The sequence below is a fragment of the Kwoniella botswanensis genome, chromosome 3, assembly GCF_036426115.1.
Source record: "Kwoniella botswanensis chromosome 3, complete sequence".
Classification (NCBI taxonomy): domain Eukaryota; kingdom Fungi; phylum Basidiomycota; class Tremellomycetes; order Tremellales; family Cryptococcaceae; genus Kwoniella; species Kwoniella botswanensis.
Window position 1 is genome coordinate 1398602 of NC_088601.1, and position 22888 is coordinate 1421489.

A 22888-nucleotide genomic window follows, 5' to 3' on the forward strand; every position below is an offset into this window, starting at 1 on the left:
AGTGGCATCCCTAAGCTTCGAGTGGTAGTCTCATGACAGCCCTCTATTCAACAAACTACTCAACAACCATCTTCTCTTCGAGTCTTTTCTGAGTTACTTTGATCCTTCGCTCTCGTCTTTCTCTGGACTGTTGCTGGCTTCACTTGATTGGGATTCATCCTTTCCAACAGTCCCTAACCCCTTCAACGCAGTAGCCACCACGAAAACACCAAGCCAGCATGCTGCAGCAGATAACCAGAACCCACTCTGTAGACCTCTCAATAGACTCTCGGTCTCATCCTTCGCCTTCCCCAGGTTCATATTCTTTACCGAAGTGTTAATAATTGCCATCAACGATAGACCAACGGATATACCTAACCTGAGCATCGATTGGAATAGGCCACTAGCAACGCTGTATTCGTCGGGTAAAGCGAATTTTGAGACGAATACTAGACCTGTAGGTACAAAGCTTGACGATCGAGCGACGGTCGGTCTTGATAGTCAGTCCACACATTTCACGTTTCGAATAACGATCAAACCACTTGCGTGTTGGATAGATAGGTTGAGACTTACAATGCCACGCCCATTGCCGATAGCCACATCCCGTGAAATGGTAATTTCCAGTAGTTCGTACTTTCCTCAGATGATGCAAAACACATGTTTGCAAAGCTGCGCATCCCCAAGTCATCAATGGCCTACCATTGCAATTCGGATATCGGATGGGCATAAGCAACTCACCCGCACGCTAGAAGGCCTACCAACATCAACCAGTAAGCTGGCACCCTGTGTATCACTAGTGCCACGAGCGAATAACAGATTATACCAGAGATTTCAACCGGTAGAAATCGTAACATTGCGCCTGTCGAACCCGTGTTTTGGACTTGTTGAAAATATAAAGTAGCATTGTAGAGAGCGTCCTGCAATTTATATTAATTTAAATCCGTTTCTACGTGATGATTAGTAGAAACTGGTTGGAACAAGACGCAGGTGTATATGATACTCACTATGTAACCCAAATTACCGAGAAGACTTGTAAAGTATAAGGCCGACAGTCTACCATGAGCTCGTGTCCACAGAGCGGGTCGCATTAAAGGAGGTCTGGAAGTCTTGTTGGCTATGTGATGCTCCCAGAAGAAGAAGGTCGTGACGGATAGTATACCAAGGAGAAGGATTGCGATTATATCTTTCAAAAGTATATGCATCAAGAGGCAGAATTGCAACTCGTGTTGATAATCAATGCTACTCACATGGAGTCTTCCAGCCATCAGGGGAATTCTGAGCGTCGGTAATAGCGAACAGGAACATTGCCAAACCTCCTGCTATCAAAGCAGCTCCGACCCAGTCCATCCTCCTGTCTTCTTCGGTATGCGAATTATCCCAAGGCACATACACGATAATCATAATGAGGACGAGTAGTGATAGTCCAGATAGGAAGAACATAATACTTCGCCAGGTGTACCTACGAGTCATGGTTCAGTGAATCATGAATGATTTGTAGAACTATTGGGCTGGCCGTGCCACAATCAACTCGCTCACCTGACATAGGAAACAAACAGACCTCCGATGAGGATCCCCGATGCTCCGCCTATGGCAAACCCCATGCCAAAACAGGTAAATGCTATCGATCTGGCTTTTCCCGTGAAATATTCCGCCAAGATACCAGTAGCGCTCGGCGCGCTATATATAGTAGATACACCAAAGTGTTAATTATCAGCATCTGCTGTTTGATTTAGACCCCTTTCCATTACCGAGTGATATATAGAGCTCACCACATCGCTAGTCCCACGCCTGATAAGGCTCTTGCGGATATCAACGCGGCACCATTGGACATGAAACCTCCAATTAGCTGGAAACCACCGAGCAATATTATGCCAAGAAGTAGGATCCGTTTCCTATCGAAGTTGTCGGCGACTTTGCCGAAGAAAACTAACAAACTGCAGTATTTGTCACATATGTTGAGTATCTCAAGCGATAATCACCTTATAGAAGCAAAAATGAGGAGTAGATGGACAATGACTCACCTTCCGACGGCTAAATGGAAAGCTGTTTGTAGCCATTGTAAATCACTCTCGTTCATATCCAGTTCCTCTTGAATGGTCGGCATTGAGATATTGAGTGCCTGCCCACAGATCGCGTCGAGCATCGAAATCAAGCTTATGGTAAAGATGATGAGCACTTGTCTGGTGCGAGAAAAACGAATACTCCGTGTCTGTGTTTCTGTTGTAGGAGTGGATGAAGAAATATTGGGTGGATCTTCCGGGTCAGTTGAAGAAGTATTTGGACTATCCGAAAGAGTATGACTGGTACTTTGTGTGTTTCTAGGCTCGACGTCCATCCTCTCTTTGCTATGATGGGTATCTTGATCACTTACACTAGATCGAGCGATTGCTGCCGTATCTGGGCTACCAGTATCGTTGGCAAGAGAAGTCATTTTTCCCTGTTTGCGTTCAGACTTATTTGTGAGCGATGGTAGACTCGTAACGAGGCAATCGCTAACTATTGAAAGGCAAAAGTAAAACGAAGAAAGAGGGAACTAATGTAACTGCATGAGGCCAATCAATAAAGAATGTAATGTTGCGCAATGAGTATTCAGAGATCCAAGTCAAACCCTCAGAAGCAAAATTATGTTGACGCCTTCCCCATCCTCAAAGGTGATGGGCCGATTAATTCGGGAATCAGTACAGCATAGACTTCTAATGGAAATATGGAAGCCCTCATCCACAATTGGTGCAACGTATCATTAAGTCAAGCTCCATAGATCCTTTCACACTTTAGATCTTGCTTCAAGTCCAGAGCACGGAGGTCCAGATGAACAACGTTCCATCATCTCCCCAGTATTGCTATCACTCTTGCACTTCTTCTTATCCTTCTCGACCGCCTTTGGCGTTGGTGTATCTGATGAATCGACCAAATTGCTATTCCGAATCCGATTTTCGACATCACGAGTCTTTACTCCGCTTTGATCTTGATCTTGATCTTTCCCAAAAACACCTAATCCCCTAAGCGCTAGGACCGCCACTATCACTCCAAACCAACACCCTGCGGCACTGAGCCAAAAAGAAGTTTGAATCCCTTTCAAATAAGCTTCTTCTTGGTTTCTTCCATCAGAGAGGGAGATTTTGTATTGAGAATCAAACATGATGGAGGTCAGTGCTAACCCAATGGAACTTCCTAATCTCAATAATGTTTGGAACAGGCCACTTGCTACGCTGTATTCGTCCGGGAGGGAGAAATGGGATACGAATATTAGACCGGTTGGTAGGAATCTGTGAAGCATATCGCCGCCAGCGTCAGAATGGATGTACAGCCATGGGTATGATGGATTCATCGAATTTTAGCGATTTTTGAAACTTTTTGACCAGAGGGAAAGGCAAAAGCACTTACATATCTACTCCAAAGACTATCAACCACGTTCCATGAAATGGTAATTTCCAATAACTGGTATCCTTTTCTGAAATTGCGAAACACATATTGCCGAATCTACAGTACGAACAGCAAGCCTCATAAGTAACACAAGGTAGTAGTGATACGTAGTCACGTATAAGCTCACTCACCCACAAGCCAAAAGACCAATAACGACTAGCCAGTAAGCGGGTATTCTATGAATCAGCAGGGCGACCAAAATTGAACATATTATGCCGGCTACCTCTGTGGGTAAGAACCGTAGCATTGTTCCGACTGAACCAATAGATTGGACTTCTTGGAAAAACAAAGTGGCATTGTATAGCGCTGGCTATGTCCGATTGAGGTTGCAGTTAGTTTTCAATTAATGATATTTTGTCGCTCTTGACGGTACCTGTAACTTACTATGAAGCCCATGACGGCCAGAAAGCTGACAAAGTACAGGGCAGCCAATCTGCCTTTTGCCCTCGTCCATAGAGCTAATCGCATCAGAGGTGGATTGTCTCTTTTGAGCGCGACATAGTGCTCCCAGAAGAAGAACAGAATAGTAAGGACGATACCGAGAACTAGAAGAGTGATGATATCTTATTCGAGAAGAGTAGTTTAGCATCAGTATATCTATATACTCATGATTCAAGCATATACGTCAGACCACACTGTTGAGGAAGTATCTCACCGGGCATGAAGATGGGACGGTGACTACTAATACAGAGGAATTCCCACTCACACACAGTCTTCCACCCATTGGGAGCACTTTGAGCGTCACTTATCGCGAAAAGAAATAGCACCAACCCGACTGTGACAAGCATCGCTCCTGGCCAATCTACATGTTTGTTGGTCGTATGAGATCCATCTGAAGGTATGACGATGATCACTGAAATTCCGATCAGCAGGCCAATTCCAGCAACAGCAAATAGACATGATCGCCAAGTGTATCTTCCGTGTTGGCAAATAATCAAGTGTCGGTATCAGCCAGCACTATGTGGTCATCGATCGATTCGTCGAATTAAAAGTGGATATAAGACTTACTTGACATAAGATACGAACAAACCACCTATCAGCAAACCCAATATACCTCCTACAGAAAAGCCAGCTCCGAAACAGGTGAATACTCTTGATCTTGCTTTACCAGTGTAGAGTTCGGCTATAATTCCAGTCGTACTGGGTGTTCTACGGTGCATAGCCTATCATCAGTGGTTCAAGTATCATCTGAGGGATATTTACAGGCCAAGGTGTTGTTCTCACTCACGTCATAGCTACTCCACATCCAGCCAAAGCCCTAGTCACGATCAACCCCGGACCGTTCTGCATGAACCCACCAATCAATGTGAATACGGTAAATACTACTATTCCAATTACCAATATCATCTTTCTACCATATATATCCGCGAGTCGACCACAGAATAGAAGTAGACTGGATAGATCAACGAGAAAAAGGTATTTTGATCAGCGTGAGATGATCGGATTGGTAAATAGCGTCTGAGGACTCACCAGCCAACCGATAGATTATAGCTCGAAACTATCCATTGTAAATCCCCTTCACCAATATCCAAATCTTCCTTAATAGTAGGTAAGGCAATATTGAGCACCTGTCCACTACTTGAGGTCATCACTGTCGTAGCTGTTACTATGATCGCGGTGACTATCTGCTTCTTTAGTGACATCACAGGTGAATCAGCATCGTTCTTGACCCTGGGTGAAGGTGGTCTGTCGGTCTTATCATTGTTGAAAGTAGGTGAAGGGTCTTGGTTGATTGTTGGTCTTCTGTTCAATTCAAGAGGTGAGTCACCCGCAGCTTTGATCAATGTATTTGATGCAGAGGAATGGTTGTTGATACCTCTAGGTTGTATATTTTCCTTTTGTTGTTCATGTGCACCTTCCTGGAAAGAGAACTGGTCATCCGCAGTGGTGTTCATCATTGTTGTTCGTTTTCTAGAATGATCTGTACTGTATGTAGAGAAAAATGAGAAGTCGATGTCTTATCAAGGTGTCACCTAAAGATTTAGTACGATTTTACGATCAACGAGGGGGTTGTGACCCTACTTCTTTCCAGAAAGGATAGCTTACAACTCCTATCTGAAACGAGGTTCAGTACGAAGATGCAAATCTTCCTCGGATTACATCAATACTGGTAAAGTATAAGAGGTAGATCACATCATGCAGTTAGTCGCCATGAGCTATCAATCCTTTCATCGTGTCAACATGAGACTCTGCGGTACAAAAGAAGATACGCTCGTCATGTCTTAGTCTTTCCGCATACACGCAATATCCTTTGGATCCCCTTAAATACTCAACGACATCCGATACGAGCCAAATCAGCTTCTAGACCGTCATTTATCAGTTCAGATCATTGAGTTTGAAGGACAAAGGATATGAGATATAACCTAATCATGAATATTCAAATCTGTGTTCTTACCAGCAATAGTTATTGCTCGGTATACGAGTACGTCTGATGACCGGATGTCATATCAGATTGCCCCAACACTCTAATCCCAAATATCCCTCCACTCTCTTCGTCCACACCCTCAATTCGTTAGTGCCATTTTAACACATCACATCATTCGTCATTAGGCACTCGCCTACTTTTCGTAGATGGGTGATCACTTTCACCTCACAACTCTCCCTTTCGACCGAAACTGAAAGTACCACAGCTTTATCGCTGCTCCCCATTACCATATTCTGAGCTTGATCCAACCCTTGAATTTGTTGGCGGGTAGAGTATAGGTAGAGTAGATCAGATGCACTAATTAGTGGAAATTAAGAGTAAATGACGTCATGACGTCATCTGGCGCCACTCGACTGTGGATTGGTATTGGCTCCGGTCATTTGGGATCCCCTTGCCATTCGTCAGCATGAGTTAGCAGAATGAACATTGATAACGTTACCCAATGTAGATCCCTCTTTATCCCAAACATCTATCTATCTATACATCCATCCATTCCATTCCATTTTCATCAACAGACTGTCTTCAAGTCATCTTAGCCCACTTGTTCAACTCCTCTATCTTAGATCTAACAACGACAACAACAATGTCTTTCGGCGCTATCCCACCTCAGATCCCCGTGGTCCCTGCTACCTCCGCTCCCTCCACCTCCGCGACTGCGTCTACTTCGACTGCTGCGGCTCCACCAGCGGAAGTCCCAGGTGCTCCAGTAGTAGGAGGAGAAGTGCTTCCTAAGCCTGTCACTCCTGCTGAAGCTATCAGTACGGAACCTGCAAAGGCTTTGGACCCAATTACCGAACCTACCATTTTGGATAAAGCTCAAGCATTGGCCAAGCCCGTGAGTCTATCGTCTATCTACGATTACCTACAAGTACATAGGTGCGATGCACAATATGGTAGTTGGCATTTGGCTGATGTTTGTGTGTTGCTGTCGTATATAGTACCTTGAAAAAGTAGAACCATACGCTCATAAAGTTCAAGAGGCTGCTAAGCCTTATACGGATAAGATTGAAGCTAAGACTAAGGAGATTATCGATAAGATTGAGGTGAGTAGGTAGTGTGTGCATGTCAGTTCGTATGGGGCTGAGCAAGAGAATGAGGACTGAGGGGCTTACGGAGGTACGAGAGATGAGAAGCTGGTAACGAGGAGGTTCGAGATGAAATTGAGGGCGCGGTAGGGAGTCGCCGGCGGAAGCAGTTATTCCTTTCTCTTCAATGAACGAATATAGATCTAAGATGAGAATCGAGACGCTGATCAAATTCGCTTCTTGCATCACAGGGTAACGCGCCTTCAACCACCCCTGCTCCTACTTCAGCCAATACCGCTGAAAAGAGCATTGACAACGTTTCTGCCACGACCGCTGAAGCAGGTGAGAAGGCTAAAGGTATCTTCGAGCAAGGTCTCACTGCTGTTCAAGTAAGCTTGTACTGAATTTCATGGGTGGGGGCTGTTGCTAATGGGTTGATCGTTTTAGTCCACCTTCACTCAAATCACCCATACTATCGATGAGAAAACCTCTTCACCCACTCATCCAGGATTTATCACCCAAGTGACCAACGCTGCCCACAAAGTCGGCGAAAAGATCGAAAAGGCTTTGAACGATGTAAGTGAATTGCCAACCATCTCGCAGACAGGCTGGAGAGGCTGATAAAATGCTATTATTGTTTTCTTCAGGTTGACAACAATACTACTCCTTCGGGTCACCCTGTACAAACTACGACTAACACCGTACCACACGTTATCCCTGGTCCCCTTTAATCTTTTTGAGCACAAACTGAATCGTCTTAATGTCTGAAATCCGAATATCTACATTGAAGTATAGTCGAGTTGTAGAATTAGCTTTTTGTGTAAAGAGATCAAGTAATGAATGTTCGTTTGACGGTAGAAGAGAGAAGGAGGATGATGTTGATGTCTATAGAGTCTGAGTGATAAGAAATGCATAATGGTGAACTATGGAATTACCCTTTCAATCGTTCCGTTCAGGTAAGGAGGCATTCCGTCCAAGTTTATCTTCCCTCTAGCGTCAACGATGCAGTAAAGGTATAATTTGTGAGGCAGACGGGACAGACTGGATGCTTCGAATGCCCTCCTGGTCACCTCTCATGCTGAGCTCTTTCCATGCCCTTTCCTGACCTCGTCGCCTACATGCATGCGAGGGCCATCTAGAGCGGTTGATGGATCCGTAAATGTTGGACCAATCTCATGTCCCCTCGACGGGCGCCCATATAGGAGATGTGACGCGCCTTACTCCCAGCAGCGCCAGCAGCAGTTGCGGGATTACGCGGCGTTATGGAGGTCAAGTGCCGCCACCGTATACGACTGCAAAGTGCCACATTCATCGCATTGCATAGCAGTATTTCTTTGTTTAGCTTGCATCCTTGTGTAGTCCCACTCACACTCACTCTGACCACCGCGTGTCATTTTCATCCTACATCCTCAACCCCATCATCCCATCCATCCATTCGTTCTTATTCTACACAGATCAAACTCATACATCTCACCATATCAACAGCATCATAAGAACAAGGACACAAGGCTCGTCATACGGACAGAGCAAGAAAGGGGTCCAACGGTCATCGAAACAAGGTAAGTTAGTGGAAGAAAGGTCTGATGGATGGGGGCTTGTTGGAGACAAGACCAGACGAGGGGATTCATGAAGTCATAGCCTAGGGTCATCACATCGCAGTCCACCATCTTACAATATATCAACCTACGCTAGAGAAAATTATCACTGATGAGTCTTCTCATTCATATCGTACAGTGACATCCCACCAGAGCAAATCAAGTCCACATCAACTCCCCTTTACCCGTCGACGTCGACGTTGATTCCTATTTCACACATTCATACATTCATTCGTTCCTCCTTCCCTCCGACACGACATCCCATTTCTTCTATCATCAAATAACCCTCTCGCAAAATCGATTGAAGACAGGTGGTCAGTACCCATACAAGAGGCAGAGTTCGATATACGATTGTAAAGTGCATAGATTTCCTTAGGGTCAAGGATTAAAGATCAAATTTTCACGCTCATATCTGAAGAAAGGATAGTGTGAGTCTCCTTGTCTTCCATCATGCAATGTTTCTCTATCTTTCTCTCAACTATATCCTTCCTTGTACTGTCCAATCGACCAAAACCTCCTGTCTGTCGCCGGATGGCATATCGCCAAGCAGCGTCAATCAAAACTTCACGTGATGGAAATTGTGGAGTCCAATCACTTTCTTAACACTTGATAGGATGTGAACAAACATATCATCATGCTTGATGCGCTTCTCCTAATTGCATATCACTCCGTCTGATACCTAGATGTTGTGCATAGGGACAATAGGGGCATAGCTGACATACACCTTCATTTCTTTCAGGCATTCGAAAGCTCCCTAACCCATAGCATCTTCCTTCTCCTCCTCATCCCAGCATCACTATTTAAAAATGGGTGAACAACAGAACGAAATTGACTTGGATTCGGTCATCGATCGACTTTTAGAGGGTGAGTCATTTTTCACACCCTTCGAACATGTGTGCTTGGCATTCGCTCATAAGGTGGAAACGCTGACAGTTGTACTGATCACTATATATAGTACGAGGAAATCGACCGGGTAAAGCTGTACAATTAGCAGAATATGAGATCAAATATCTTTGTACGAAAGCCCGAGAAATCTTCATCAGTCAACCTATCTTACTTGAACTGGAAGCTCCAATCAAGATCTGCGGTGAGTTATTGGGGTTCTCGTTTGAAGATAAGGGTAAAGCTCATCAAGTGACTCTCACACAATGTAGGCGATATCCACGGACAATACTATGATTTACTGAGGTTATTCGAATATGGCGGTTTCCCACCGGAAGCCAATTATCTGTTTTTGGGAGATTACGTCGACAGAGGAAAACAATCACTCGAAACTATCTGTCTGCTCTTGGCGTACAAGATCAAATACCCAGAAAACTTCTTTATCTTGAGAGGGAATCACGAATGCGCGAGTATCAATAGAATTTATGGATTCTACGATGAATGTGAGTCTTGTCTCTTGAAACGAAGGCACAGGCGGAAATTCTCTCTTCTTCTGAATGCTGACTCATCTGATGCTGATGATTAGGCAAGCGACGTTATAACATCAAGTTGTGGAAGACCTTTACCGACTGTTTCAACTGTTTACCCATCGCTGCTATCATAGATGAGAAGATCTTCACTATGCATGGTGGTTTGGTGAGTCTGATAATCATCCCCTCATCCCCGATCATATCCATTTTACTGACTACCCTTGTCTCTTTCAGAGTCCCGATCTTCAAAGTATGGAACAGATCCGAAGGGTAATGAGACCAACGGATGTACCTGATACTGGTGAGATGATCCATATTTGGCATTCTCTGAGCTATAGCTAACAATCCTTTTCTCCTCATTGTACAGGTCTCCTATGTGATCTGCTTTGGTCTGATCCCGATAAAGACATTACAGGATGGAGTGAGAACGATCGAGGTGTATCTTTCACATTTGGACCGGACGTGGTATCGCGATTCTTGCAAAAACATGATATGGATTTAATCTGTCGAGCACACCAAGTGAGTGATCAGACATCTCATTTTTGGGTAACAGTGCTCATAAATGCTGCCCTAAAGGTCGTTGAGGATGGTTATGAATTCTTCGCCAAACGTCAACTGGTAACCCTATTCTCGGCTCCTAATTATTGTGGAGAGGTGAGTGAAGGATTTTTGGTCAATCGTAATGACAGTAGCTCAATATCTTTATATCAGTTCGATAATGCCGGTGCTATGATGTCCGTCGACGATACATTACTCTGTTCCTTCCAGGTGAGTACTGACTTCGCTTTCGTTCACAGCAATGCTGATCCCTTGTCTTCACATGCAGATCCTCAAACCAGCGGAGAAGAAAGCTCCGAAATATGGGGGATACGGTGCCAGCGGACGGCGTCAGTGATCTCCCAATCCCTTTGATTTTGACAAAAAACATTGAAAAGAATCATATTCTCTTGAGTCCGTTTCTTTGTTCATCGTCCTCGTGTCTCCCCCCTACGCGTTTCTTCTCTTCCATTCTATTCTTTCAATGTATTCTCTTTTTTCCTCATCTCAAAACTTATACCCAGAAATTATATTACATAGATACCCCTTTCCTAGGAAGGTGTGGATATATGTATTTGAATATTTGATCTTTCAGTCGAGTGCCGTGTCATGTCATTTCGCTGTCGTGTTTGCAAAAATGTATTGAAACGATCAACTAATCAGTCTTTGGACAAGTATGCTGACTTCTGACTATCTGATTTTTGCTTGTAGCGGCCGTTACACCACCTCGAAAACAAAAAGGTGGTAAAACAAAACCATAAATCATAGATGAAAATAAAGTAAAATCGATATGTTATAACAAAAACAATTCATTTTTCTATCTTTTGCGTTTCGTTTGTGATTGTCCCTTTGAGGGCGTGTACATATGATATGATATATATATATATATCTATGAGATCTTCATCTTGATGTGTTTTCTTTTCTCTTTCTTTTGTTTTTGTCTTTGGTTGAGGATGTAAATATCTCTTGTCTCTTTTTTTATTTCTCTTATATAAGAAGATAGCATTTACTTTCTCTTCTTATACATATTACCAGTACTAGCTTGGTTCCTCCTCACTCGTACTCTTACAATTTCTCATATATCAACTCGACCCAGATCAGATCAACTCAAATCATGAATTTCTATGTATACTCGTACGTGCAGCTGGCTCTTACTGCTCACTCACTCGCTCGCGATGAGATGAGACATGCGAGAGTAAACCCTTGAATACCAGATCTCAGCTTCGGCCGCGGTTACTTCCGTTCCCTTTGTTTTTCCCTGACTTTGATTATCTGTACAGCTTGTACTGCCCTTTATTCTCCGCATGGTACATGGTACGAGATGAAGCTCAGTACGTAGTATTGAAAATTTTCAATCGCAAACTCATCATGCTTGCTAGAGTAATTTCAAAGTTGGAGAGGTACTGGGGTTAATTATATGCAAATATAACTTAGGCTTGGCAATAGAGCAATCGAGCAACGTCACCTGTGAAGACTTTACGGGCTTTGCCACTTGCTGACAACAGCTCAGAAAATCCTTCTTACTTGGTTGAGGTGGAGAGCCGTAGATTACGGATACGGAGTAATTGGATTGAACTGAGTTGGGACCAAAACACGTCATCCATGCATTTGAGGAAGATTTTCTCTCTAAGCAGAGCAGACAGAGAGGAGAAAACACATTTTTCTAAGCAGATGCAGAACTGACTCGAAGATCGTAGAGTCTACTCTACACACTTCTGGGCACTACTGGACCAGACGCTGCCTTCCACCTTGTGAGAAGTTACTCGTAGTTAGTTATCCATCCCTTCCCCATGAATCATTCCAGGCACGGACAACCAAACTTGATCAGAGAGCTAAACGTCAAAATTCGAAAACAACCTGAGCTGCAGTCAGCGTAGATTCGAAAAAAGCCGAATCGGATTACGAGTACTGTATTACCCAGTACTCACCAACAAAACCCAAAATTTGTTTGTAGCATCAACTTGCCAGAAATCTCTCATCGTTAGTAACCACCATCACCATCACCATCACCATCACCATCACCATCACTCTCACTCTCACTCTCACTGTAGCACAACCGTCATAGTCCAACTCAAATCTATCGTCTCTTGGTCCGATTTCAGATTCAAAACCAAACCCGAAAACGGAAACAAACGCAAAGACGTATCGTAACATCCAAAAATTCGAAATTTGTTTATCCCATACCTTGATCAGTTGACCACTTGACCATCAAAAATAATCATCGGCTTAGCTTAGCTCAGCTTAGCGGATCAATTCGTCTCAAGAGGATGACAACAACAGCTCAATCATCATTACCATCAAAATTAACCTCAACAACAATATCATCATCATCATCATCACCTTCGCCTTCGCCTCCACTATATAGCACCGGAATCAACAGCAAAACCAACACCAACACGACCAGCGAATGGAGTACGAATCCATTTTCGTATGCTACAGACAATGAGAATGATCCTTTGATCCCTCCAACATCATCTTTGACTGGTCTTGCACATACAAATTCGATTTCACCTTCATCATCCACACCATCATCATCTAGATCACCGAGGGACAAGATCAAAATGGATAACAATGGTCATTCACAATTGTCGAATGGTAGATATGGATATGATTATGACGGAGATCAAAATCAAAGTTCCAGGTGAGTATTTGTGTGTGTGTGCGTGTGCGTGTGTGTGTAGGGTATCAAAGGATGCCCGGACATGCCTTCTTGTCGTTGTCGTTCTCTGTAGATCCCCCACCATGCCATCATGTCACCATGCGGCAAATATCATCCACCGTCAAGCTTTGATCCTCCACACACCATAATCATTAGTCGCTTATTGCTTCTTTCATGCTCCACCTTTGCATATCATGCTATAATGGTTGTTGGATTCTTCCTAATGCTGACTCTTGAATATGTTGACTCTCAAAAATAGCACAAGCATTAGCACGAACCCTATGAAATCTCATCCACCGCCCGATCCACGATACCCTTATGCCAATCTCCTACAGCCTATCCCACTTGACATATCCACCTCCTCAACAGCAGCATCGGCTGCAGCTTCAACATCCATACCGGCATTGTATCAACCATCCTCAGCAGCTTCATCATCATCATCTACAATGTTTTTTCCCAATGCAGGACTATTAGATAATTCAGGTCATATATCAAACCCAGGAGGATTAGATTTGAATTTACCTTTACCTTCATCTTCAACTTCAGCGTCGACATCGACATCGACATCGAATATATATTCCAATCCTACGCAAGCGGATATCCTACGTCGACATTCAATATCTAATTCATATTGGGATGATCCATCACCTGAACAAGATCCATTGACCTCTCAACCTAATTCAGCCAGAAATTCACCTTCGGCTGGAGCGAGTGGACAACCGAAACCCAATGGAAGTGGGAGGAGCGGACAGAAGAGGAGACAGAAGTATACTAGGACGAGAACAGGTTGTTTGTGTTGTAGGGCTAGAAGAATAAAGTGCGATGAAGGTAGACCGACTTGTAAGAGGTGTATAATAGCGAAGAAAGAAGTGAGTTGTCCACTGATTTCTCACCTTCGGTCATGGTTACCGTATGTATGTTGATTGTTGCTTTTCTGTGTTCAGTGTCAATACCCTGATTCTGGTGAGGGGATGGGTAAGAAACCAAGTGGGAAACATAAACATGGTGATGGATCTAGGAGCAGTACGGAAGAAAGTGAAAGTGAAGAAGAACGTAAACCTGCTCCCAAACGCGGACGATCTGATGCAGGTAAACGTAAAGTTTCGTGAGTGCTTTGTTCTCGTCTCTGTCACACTATATCTTCCTTGATTTTGTTGTTGACCCTGTATATCTCAATCACTTCATAGACCATCTAAAGATAAATCTGCGGTGTCGAATTCATCACCTGATCAGCCTGATGGCAACGGTACGAACAACGAAACAGGATGGGATGCTAGTTTCATCGGAGGTACCGGTCCAAGCTCTTCTACAAGTACGAATACGAATTACGATTCTGGTCTGGCGCTGGGGACGGGATTGGCTAGCTCAGGAGAACAGTATTTGGCTGGACAGATAGGAAAGCAGGATTGGGCAACGTCAGAAGGTGGTGCTCCGATGTTGACCACGCCGAACTGTAAGTGCACAGTCCGATGGTTCGTCGTCAAAACCTCGCCAGCTGCTAATCTGTGTATCGGTGATCGCTAGTCCTTCTCCCATGGTTCCCTACAGCGGAAGAACGGAGTCTCATTCTACATTATTGTGCCAATGCCGCTTCTCTCATGATGGCTATCCCAAGTGGATTGAATCCGATGTTAGCTATCAATCTTCCTCTAGCTCTCGATTCTCCAAGAGGTATGTCCGGTTTCTCTGTGAATCTGACATCACTGATGTACCAACTAACGCTTCCTTGGTTCTTAGGACTGAACCCCTCAGCAGATGCACTTCGAGTAGCATTATTAGGTATTGGAGCCATTCATCAGGCTTTCCTGCTAGCTCGATCGGGTGTAGCGACTTCCCAGACCGCAGCGATGTTTCAGTATGCCTCGACCCTTAGGGACACAGGGAAAGAAATGGTCAGAAGAGCGGTGAGGAACGGAGACGGTGCGATATCAGATGCTGCGCTGGGAGCTAGTACCGCTTTAGGTACGATTGATATCTTCTTTGGAGGAAGTGGATGGATGGATAATTTCAGTTTGGCCAAAGAGATGGTAGCTATGTGAGTTAAATCACCCCGTACGGTCAGACGGAAAGAACGAGCTGATGAATGATGTGACAAATAGTCGAGGTGGTCCAGCTGAGATGCTTAAGAAATCTGAACCTCGGAAATTGACCGATGGAGTGACTGTATCTCCTGCTAGGTTGATGCTTGAGATTCTGGCCATATATGAAACATTCAGTGAGCTTTCTTATGGCAGATGGATTCTGCGAAGAAAAGCTCAAGTCGTGTTGTTTTTGCAGGCTGCTTGACCACTGGCGAAGAACCGAGTTTGTTCAGCGATAGATGGGAGAGTTGGTGGTTGGAAGCTAGTCGATCGACTTATGAGGAACATTCGGTTGAGAAGCAATTTGGAAGTAAGTCATGATATCTATGCTTATCTCTCCTGTCGGATTGCTGATATAACGGTATGTGTTCAGTGTCTCGAGTAATGGTATTGCTCTTCGCTAGAGTGACTAGGCTTTTAGCCAGAGTAGCTAGATCCAAAGTGATAATCACCGAAGATGATACCTCTACGCCTTCTACATACAGCAACTCAGCCAACCCCATCTTATCGACCCTGGCTACTACTAGAGGATTATCAAATGACGGGAAACCGCTAGATCCCTTGGTGGTCGAAGCTAGACAGCTAAATAGGGATGTAGATGCTTGGATAGAAAGTCTACAGTTGAGTACATTGGAACATGAGAGGGTACAAGTTGGTAATAGGGCATATGCATATGCTATGAAGGTGAGTTTCCGCTCATTCTTATGAAATGGAAGTGGAAGCTGATTGGATCGAATTTGTCATGTGCATTCTTAGATACTCCTCTTGAAAATGGTATTCAAATATCCACGAGAAGATATCAGAGTGCAGAATGCCGCTCAACAGGTATTACAACATTGTTCTTGGTCTACAGCTGCTTTGGGCATGTCGATTGAGTGAGTGAGAATTTTCTCACGAAGTTGACTTGGCAAGTGACTTAGCTGACTGACTGTGGCTATGTATCGCGTAGTCTCACTTGGCCTGCTATTATCGCTGGATCTTGTGTCGATGGAGCTTCTAGACAATGGGTATTGACGCTTCTTGAAGGGTTCAAGTGAGTCTGACCTATCTTTACATCTGACTCTTTTCTCATTGGCTCCAGCTTAAGAGAAAACCCTATCCTGCTTAATCCTCCTGCATGTCTAATTCGATATATTTGGCTGATCACCAATTCTTTTTTGTGCCTTGTATAGATCGCAATGCTGCTTCGATATCGAAACTGCCAATAGGATCATAATGGAAGTTTGGAGAAGATCAGATTCAGGTGAACCACGAGCGGATTGGAAAGATGTTTGTGATGATTTGGGTTTACAGGTTTTGTAAGTTTCAAGGTCTACATGGCGGTTTAGGTTCTAATCGATTGAGAATATATGCTGACTCGGTCTTTTCTTTGTCCTCAAATAGACTCTGCTAGATTCTGTTAATGAGACTGAAGCCTTTCTGGCTGAGATCGAATCCACATTTCGGGTTATAATTTTAATCTTTTCCTCTCGGCTTAGATCGACATGGTATAATCTCAGAAATCCTTTTTGATGTGCTTATCTGTTGAAAGACTCAGGCAATCCTACTTGTAGCTATTCGTATCCGTGTTCATATAGAAGGGTCTATTTTTGAGAGGTATTTACAGTATTTCAGCATTATGATCTTCTTATTTTACATCCTATCCTATCCCATCTCATCTCATTGTTTTAGTAATTCAAATTAAACCAAACCAAGCACATAATTCATCATACAATAAACTTGCACATACGATACAAACACAAATACAACCAAACCCATCATGCATTATAATCAATCCTGATTACTACACTTTGTACTATTCACCTAGAAAAGGAGGATGATCACATATAATGTTATCTAGTCGAAAGTTTCGGTTAATATTCGTAGAGGAAAAAGTATTGTACCGTACTGAGAAGAATGACGAATTGACAATGGCATCGACGAGTTAAATTGATATATCCATGAATGATGATAGATCAGATATGCAAAACAAAAAGCAAACAAATTTTCATGAGGAAGAATGAAATTTCAAAGATGGATAACTGTATTTGTACAAGTACAAGTACATGAACATGCACGTGCACATGAACATGAATGTCTAAAACGATATCATAACGAATAACAAAACAGAAATAATCATTAAAAAAATGGAAAATGATGATACAGAACGATAAGATACCCAAATGAAAATGATGGATTACTGAACACACTGGCTACTAAACCGTAACCACCAAAAACCAAAAGAAAGAAAAAAATGATTTATATTGTATATTCGTAATCGTGTAAACCTCTTCAATCCAATTCAGGTTCTACAGCTTCTCTCTTTCTTTCGCTTACCATACATGTACAAATTAAACTACTCCTCGTCACTATCCAATTGAGCATAATTACCTGGTCCAACCGTCGCTTCACTCAATTCACTATCCATTCTCTCCAAATGTGTAGGTCTAGCAGGTTGTTTACCTTTTATCCCTCCAACCCCATTCTGGGCGGTATCGGGAGTAAGAGCAGGCATATCTAAACTTAATCTAGGTAATCCAGCTTCTTGGTGGGTATGACTGTGATTATTTCGTTCTGCTGCTGGACTGGCTAAAGTCGTAATTGGACCTGCAGCAACTGGTGCAGGTGAAGTTGGACTTAGTCCACCGGAAGTCGTAGTACTGGGATGTTTGGTATGTGCACTAGTCGGTTGAGGAACTACCAATGGTGCCGTAGTCGTAGTGGGTAATGGCGGAGGGTTAGAAGTAGATGTATTGGTATTGGTATTCGTTCGAGAGGGAGTAGCAGAAGTAGGTGGAGAAGGTTTAGGTGAATTGTTGTTACTTGTATTACTTGATGATCCAGCAAAAGTAACAGATCTGTAATCACCACTTCCACCAATCTTATTCGATGCGTTTGAACTTGCTCTTGCCCTAACATGATTGATCTTTGACAGTAATTTGCTCTTCGTACTGGTATCCGCATTACTAGCCCTTCTGGAAGACGTAGAAGGTCCAGGTCCAGCTTGGGAAGTGACGATGATTGGTGCGGGACTTGGTGCAGATGAGTTGGCAGGATTTAGAGGTGATGATACGCTAGATACGGACGATTTACGTCGTTCGTCGGCGAGTTTACGTTGATGGTCTTCATGATCCATCAAAGATAATCTCATAGCTTCTTCGATCATTAGCTATACAGAGAATGTCAGCTTGTCGACTATACGTGTGTCGATGGGTTAACTCACTTCTTCCAATTCTCTTTCCCTGTTGGACGATCTCCTGCTTGATCTTCTTGATCCTGGCTCACTGGATTGTTGACCCACCGACATGCTGAAATCGGCTGTACCGGGTGCTCGCGACGATGTAAACCCAATGGGGATCAGACGATCTCCAACCTATAAAGGGAAACCTCATTGTCAGTTCATAGCTGCAAAAATTTGAATAAGACCATAGCTAACCTGTCTCATGACAATTCTCCTAGAAGCCTTTCTAGCAGCGGCAGCTTTGACAGCATTGAGTTTGTTCTCCCAATCAGGTCGAATTTCATCTACACCGATTGTACGTCTCATTTGTCAGCTAAAGAACGATTCCCTGCTCTCACAAGCTGAACATACCGATAGTGACCACCTCTTTAGCTTTCGAACTGACACTCTTCCTTCTAATCGTTTCTTTCATTTTTGGATTCATACCTGGACCAACATTCAATTCTGCCTCACTACCTAAACTCAACGCCTGACTGAAACTCGATGCATCCCCACCAAATTCTGATCCGGGTGAAGTAGCCAGAGCGACGCTCGAAGAGCTATCCAGAGGACTTAATGGTCGTTCGTAGATCACTCCGAAATCAGTTTCCATACAGAATGGACAACATGCTGGATCGGACTCAAGATGAGTCAAGGTAGCTTCGGACCGTTTGATCTGGACAAAACATTCCGTACAAACTGGTTGTTGGCAGCATCGAGAGGTATTGATATTCGGTGGGTAGTTCTGCGAATGGAGTACACTACACTTAGCAAATGCAGGTAGGCGATTGAGTAACCATAAAGAAGATAGCTGATCAGCCGAGTGAACCTGAAACGTTTACTCACAAGGAAACAAATTGGACATTCCACAGCGAACCTATAAGCTTTCTTCTCTCTCCTTATTCTCTCCTCTTTTTCTTCTTCCTTTCTTTGTGCTTTCTGCTTATTCAACCCTGCACCAATCTTCTTAGCTACACTTCCCACCGTCGATGAATTCGGTGGATCTCTCTCATCTTTTAAAGTCTTCGTGAAACTATTTTCTACACCTTCTTCATAATCTTTTTCTCTAGTCTCATTCAAATTCTTGAATATTTGATTTTCTGACCAATCTTCTTCGAAATCTTCCAATCCTCTATAAAACGGTGCGAGCTTCCCATCTAAAATCAACCTCGTCACTGTACTTTTCGAGTAGTCGTGTGCCTGTGGATGAGACAAGCAATGTGGATTCTGAGGAGATAAGTGTCCTGCGTAGGGTAACAGGACTGGTGTAGATGGTGGAGGAGGTGAAGGAGGTGATACTGGTGGGGTCAGACCTGAATGAAAGGCTGTACTACTTGATTGAGTTGTACTTGCACCGGCTCGTGATCTAGATATAGGTTGAGGGGAGATTATCGGTCCATTGGATGAGCTGTCTTGGTTTGATGGAACGGTTGATGTAGATGTTGCAGAGGGAGCTGGGGCAGAGGGAGATGATTGGGATTGAGATGAGGATGCGTTACCCATCTTGTACGAAGTGATGAAGGTTGATCTTGCTGTGAGCAAGTACTGTGAATTAGTTAAAGCTGTACCAGTAGTCAAGAAGCAGTTTGACTGTAGTGGGTGATGGAGTGAAATGAGAGTATGCATACATACCTATCTCTTGCTATGATCGATGGTCTTTGCTTTGCTATGATGAAATGGATAGATGGATCAATTGATGGATGTGTGAGTAATGTGCTATGTATTGCGCTATGCTGTATATAAGGTTACTTTGCGATTATGACGTTGTTCTTCTTTTAGATTGATCGTGTGAAGGCGACTTGTATATCAGGTTCTTGCGTTGTCTCGGTACATAGGAAACCGGATGAGAGCGGATAGTTGTCTGTTCAAGTGTGATATCTTGTATTCTGCAGATGCAATTGATGAACCTGCTGGCTAAGTCGTGATTGAAAGATAAGGCTGGAAGGATTGACTATATGACAGACGACAGATGATATGTGATATGTGAAATTGAGCTTTACGTAGGTGACCTATTCTTGAAATGGCAATTATACTACAGCAGGACCAGACGCCTTCCTTTCTCTTCTCTTTTCTTGTCCTTTGCTCGGTATTTCTTGATAAGCGGTAGCACTATTTCTAGTAGTATCAACTGTATATATATGTAGTTTTTATAGACTGGAAGATGCAGAAAAAGACATGCAGATATTTTTTCTTGGTTGATGAAGCGGCCGTGATGTACCTCGGACCGGGAATGATGCTAACCTACTAACAATGTTTCATCAGCCGGCAACGGGGATGAGCTGAGACTGGAGCTGTGAAGCGAACAAGGCCGAGAGTAGACAGACTCACGAGGTCAACTGGGTCAACGTCACCGCAGAAATAGAAGAGGAACGGATATCACCGTTCTCAGAAGGTAACTGCGCAAATAGGCTCACACGATTGGGATAGGGATGTAGGCATGTGTGAGAGTGCCTGAGGGTATCTCGTTGCAAGGACGATTGATGGATGGGCGTTTCAAGTATGGATCAGATTATTGTTGACGATATAACAGTGACAGTACATCCACCTGGTCCATCTTTCAAAGCTGCAACGACATGTCATCAGCCAAGGTCGCCCCTTCGAAAGGTCGTAGGACATTCACACCTCGACCAGCTCGCTCGGCAGAAGAAAGATTACCAAACTTGTACAGATCATTGACCGATCAGGTTGATGATGGGTATTTCACCAATGCCATCAAGACTTGTAAGAAGAGTGAGTCTGGCAATCTTCGATATAATACATTGTCTTGCATTCACTGACTTTTTGTTATCGGTCATCTTTTCTTTAGTCCTCATACTCGATCCAAAGTCTCAAGCAGCCTATCAAACCCTGCTCTTTCTCCATCTACAAACGGACGATTACTCTTCAGCTATAACGTTATTAGATAACGCGCTTAAGGACTCAAAGGACTCATTCGACTTCGAAAGAGCCTATTGTCTCTATAGATTACATAGGGAGAAGGAGGCGTTGGAATTGATAGAAGGCAAAGAAGGCAGGAAAATACATCACTTAGAAGCTCAGATCGTGAATCGTCGAATCCTTAATTAACTAGGTGCTAGATAGATGAGCTGATGTTATATCTTTTAACAGAGATACAGATTAGGAGAGTATCAACGTGCTCAAGAGATCTATGATGATTTGTTAGTGGATGTCAGCTCGGTGAGTCATCCTCATTATAATCCTCAACTCCTTTTTTGTATTGTTGTGTATTCATGCTGATTCCTTATCCCTCTCATCTCAGTCATCCTCCGAACATTCAGATATCCTCACCAACCTGAACGCCACTACATCCCATCAAACTTTTTCAACATCAACCTATAAGTCCCACTTATCCACTACGGACGATCTGGAGAACAGCGTACCTTCTTTGCCAACCGGATGGTCAAAAGTCCCATCAACAGATAAGAAATCTATCTCTACCAACGCCCCTAACACAGCATCATCCTCCAACGCGAAGGCTACAGCGGATAAAGAGAAGAAGGGTAAAGACGGGGAGAAGAAGAGGAAACATAAGCTGCCTAAAGGTGCGGTTGTTGGGAAACCTTTTACCGAAGATGTAAGTTTCGTTCTGGCAATGGGTTTATTCTCCTGTATTATGTAGAAGTTTACTCAATCAAATCATGCAATGCTGATCTATCTTTGTGACGGTAGCCCGAACGATGGATCCCTCTCAAACAACGTGCATCCTACATCTCTGCTCAAGCTAAGAAGAAAGGTGGTAAAGAAAGTATGGGAACGGGATTCACTCAAGGAAGTACCGCTCAACCTTCGCACACTTCTGGAGGAGGCGGCGGCGGCGGTGGCAAGAATAAGAAAGGGAAGAGAAAGTAGATACCAACATCGGATCGTAGCATTCTTATATAATCGGGGGGATGGGAAGTGGTATGCAAGGCGAGTCTATCTGTTTGCTTTTGATCCTGAATCCTGTGAGAAAAAGCATGGAATCAGATATACCTCAGCTGGAACAAATAACCAAGGTAGAGAAATCAGCTCACCACCAGCCTTCATTTCACTGCCTCAGAAAGGGCCCAGCACATGTCTTCTACCAAAATCATCAGAGCACGTGTCTTACTCAATTGACCAATCCACCAAACAAGCAGTCGTAAGACCTGGCGACTGACTTTGATTCATGTGTCTGTCCACATCAACATCACTCATATCAACAACGAGGAATCACCGTCCATTCTCTATCCTTCCAACACTCTCATCTGTTCATACGGTGGTTTCTTGATCGTGGCACCTGCCCAGGAGAGCTGTTTGACCTCTTTCGATCATGGGTACACTCACGATTCACTCCTAGCATATGTTTGCTCATTCTTCCTTGACACCATACCCAATCGTCTGCCCCAAATTTTACAGAATTCGATGGATATCCAACAGAAATAGGTCCGTGCGTCGATTTTCACGCGTGTGTTATTGATTTTCCCAATATGAAATCGAGAATTCCAGTAAACCTGATATCCCATCATCAAACACACACAACTCCACAACTCACAGCTCTTACAATTCACGACAGAATGAGAAGATTCCGGTCA

General features: G+C 43.6%; 8 protein-coding genes across 8 annotated transcripts; 5 read left to right on the forward strand and 3 right to left on the reverse strand.

The window, feature by feature from the left end:
* Positions 1-59: 59 nt before the first annotated feature.
* L199_008400 (uncharacterized protein) lies at positions 60-2083 on the reverse strand (the record flags this gene model as incomplete). Its single annotated transcript, XM_064894081.1, has 9 exons — positions 60-142; positions 246-472; positions 553-648; positions 718-896; positions 984-1162; positions 1227-1438; positions 1516-1656; positions 1749-1913; positions 2001-2083. 9 exons carry the CDS (start codon positions 2081-2083, stop codon positions 60-62), a joined length of 1365 nt encoding a protein of 454 aa, XP_064750153.1.
* A 660-nt stretch (positions 2084-2743) lies between these two features.
* L199_008401 (uncharacterized protein) lies at positions 2744-5300 on the reverse strand (the record flags this gene model as incomplete). The annotated part of the gene is made up of 8 exons (XM_064894082.1): positions 2744-3245; positions 3364-3459; positions 3534-3712; positions 3787-3965; positions 4109-4317; positions 4411-4551; positions 4631-4795; positions 4873-5300. The coding sequence occupies 8 exons, from the start codon at positions 5298-5300 to the stop codon at positions 2744-2746; spliced, it is 1899 nt and encodes a 632-aa protein (XP_064750154.1).
* A 1110-nt stretch (positions 5301-6410) lies between these two features.
* On the forward strand, positions 6411-7583 carry L199_008402 (uncharacterized protein; the record flags this gene model as incomplete). The annotated part of the gene is made up of 5 exons (XM_064894083.1): positions 6411-6662; positions 6766-6870; positions 7104-7241; positions 7300-7428; positions 7500-7583. 5 exons carry the CDS (start codon positions 6411-6413, stop codon positions 7581-7583), a joined length of 708 nt encoding a protein of 235 aa, XP_064750155.1.
* A 1670-nt stretch (positions 7584-9253) lies between these two features.
* Positions 9254-10754, forward strand: L199_008403 (serine/threonine-protein phosphatase PP1; the record flags this gene model as incomplete). Its single annotated transcript, XM_064894084.1, has 9 exons — positions 9254-9311; positions 9403-9534; positions 9602-9832; positions 9916-10025; positions 10094-10160; positions 10227-10378; positions 10436-10513; positions 10571-10627; positions 10686-10754. 9 exons carry the CDS (start codon positions 9254-9256, stop codon positions 10752-10754), a joined length of 954 nt encoding a protein of 317 aa, XP_064750156.1.
* Positions 10755-12663: 1909 nt separating this feature from the next.
* Positions 12664-13204, forward strand: L199_008404 (uncharacterized protein; the record flags this gene model as incomplete). Its single annotated transcript, XM_064894085.1, has 2 exons — positions 12664-13037; positions 13129-13204. 2 exons carry the CDS (start codon positions 12664-12666, stop codon positions 13202-13204), a joined length of 450 nt encoding a protein of 149 aa, XP_064750157.1.
* A 90-nt stretch (positions 13205-13294) lies between these two features.
* On the forward strand, positions 13295-16438 carry L199_008405 (uncharacterized protein; the record flags this gene model as incomplete). Its single annotated transcript, XM_064894086.1, has 11 exons — positions 13295-13924; positions 14000-14160; positions 14243-14508; positions 14580-14726; positions 14793-15090; positions 15155-15270; positions 15333-15446; positions 15510-15820; positions 15893-16011; positions 16086-16169; positions 16309-16438. 11 exons carry the CDS (start codon positions 13295-13297, stop codon positions 16436-16438), a joined length of 2376 nt encoding a protein of 791 aa, XP_064750158.1.
* A 1033-nt stretch (positions 16439-17471) lies between these two features.
* Positions 17472-19838, reverse strand: L199_008406 (uncharacterized protein; the record flags this gene model as incomplete). Its single annotated transcript, XM_064894087.1, has 5 exons — positions 17472-18284; positions 18339-18488; positions 18552-18640; positions 18708-19080; positions 19182-19838. 5 exons carry the CDS (start codon positions 19836-19838, stop codon positions 17472-17474), a joined length of 2082 nt encoding a protein of 693 aa, XP_064750159.1.
* Positions 19839-20908: 1070 nt separating this feature from the next.
* L199_008407 (uncharacterized protein) lies at positions 20909-22184 on the forward strand (the record flags this gene model as incomplete). The annotated part of the gene is made up of 5 exons (XM_064894088.1): positions 20909-21065; positions 21142-21377; positions 21444-21512; positions 21595-21909; positions 22005-22184. 5 exons carry the CDS (start codon positions 20909-20911, stop codon positions 22182-22184), a joined length of 957 nt encoding a protein of 318 aa, XP_064750160.1.
* Between the last annotated feature and the right edge of the window lie 704 nt (positions 22185-22888).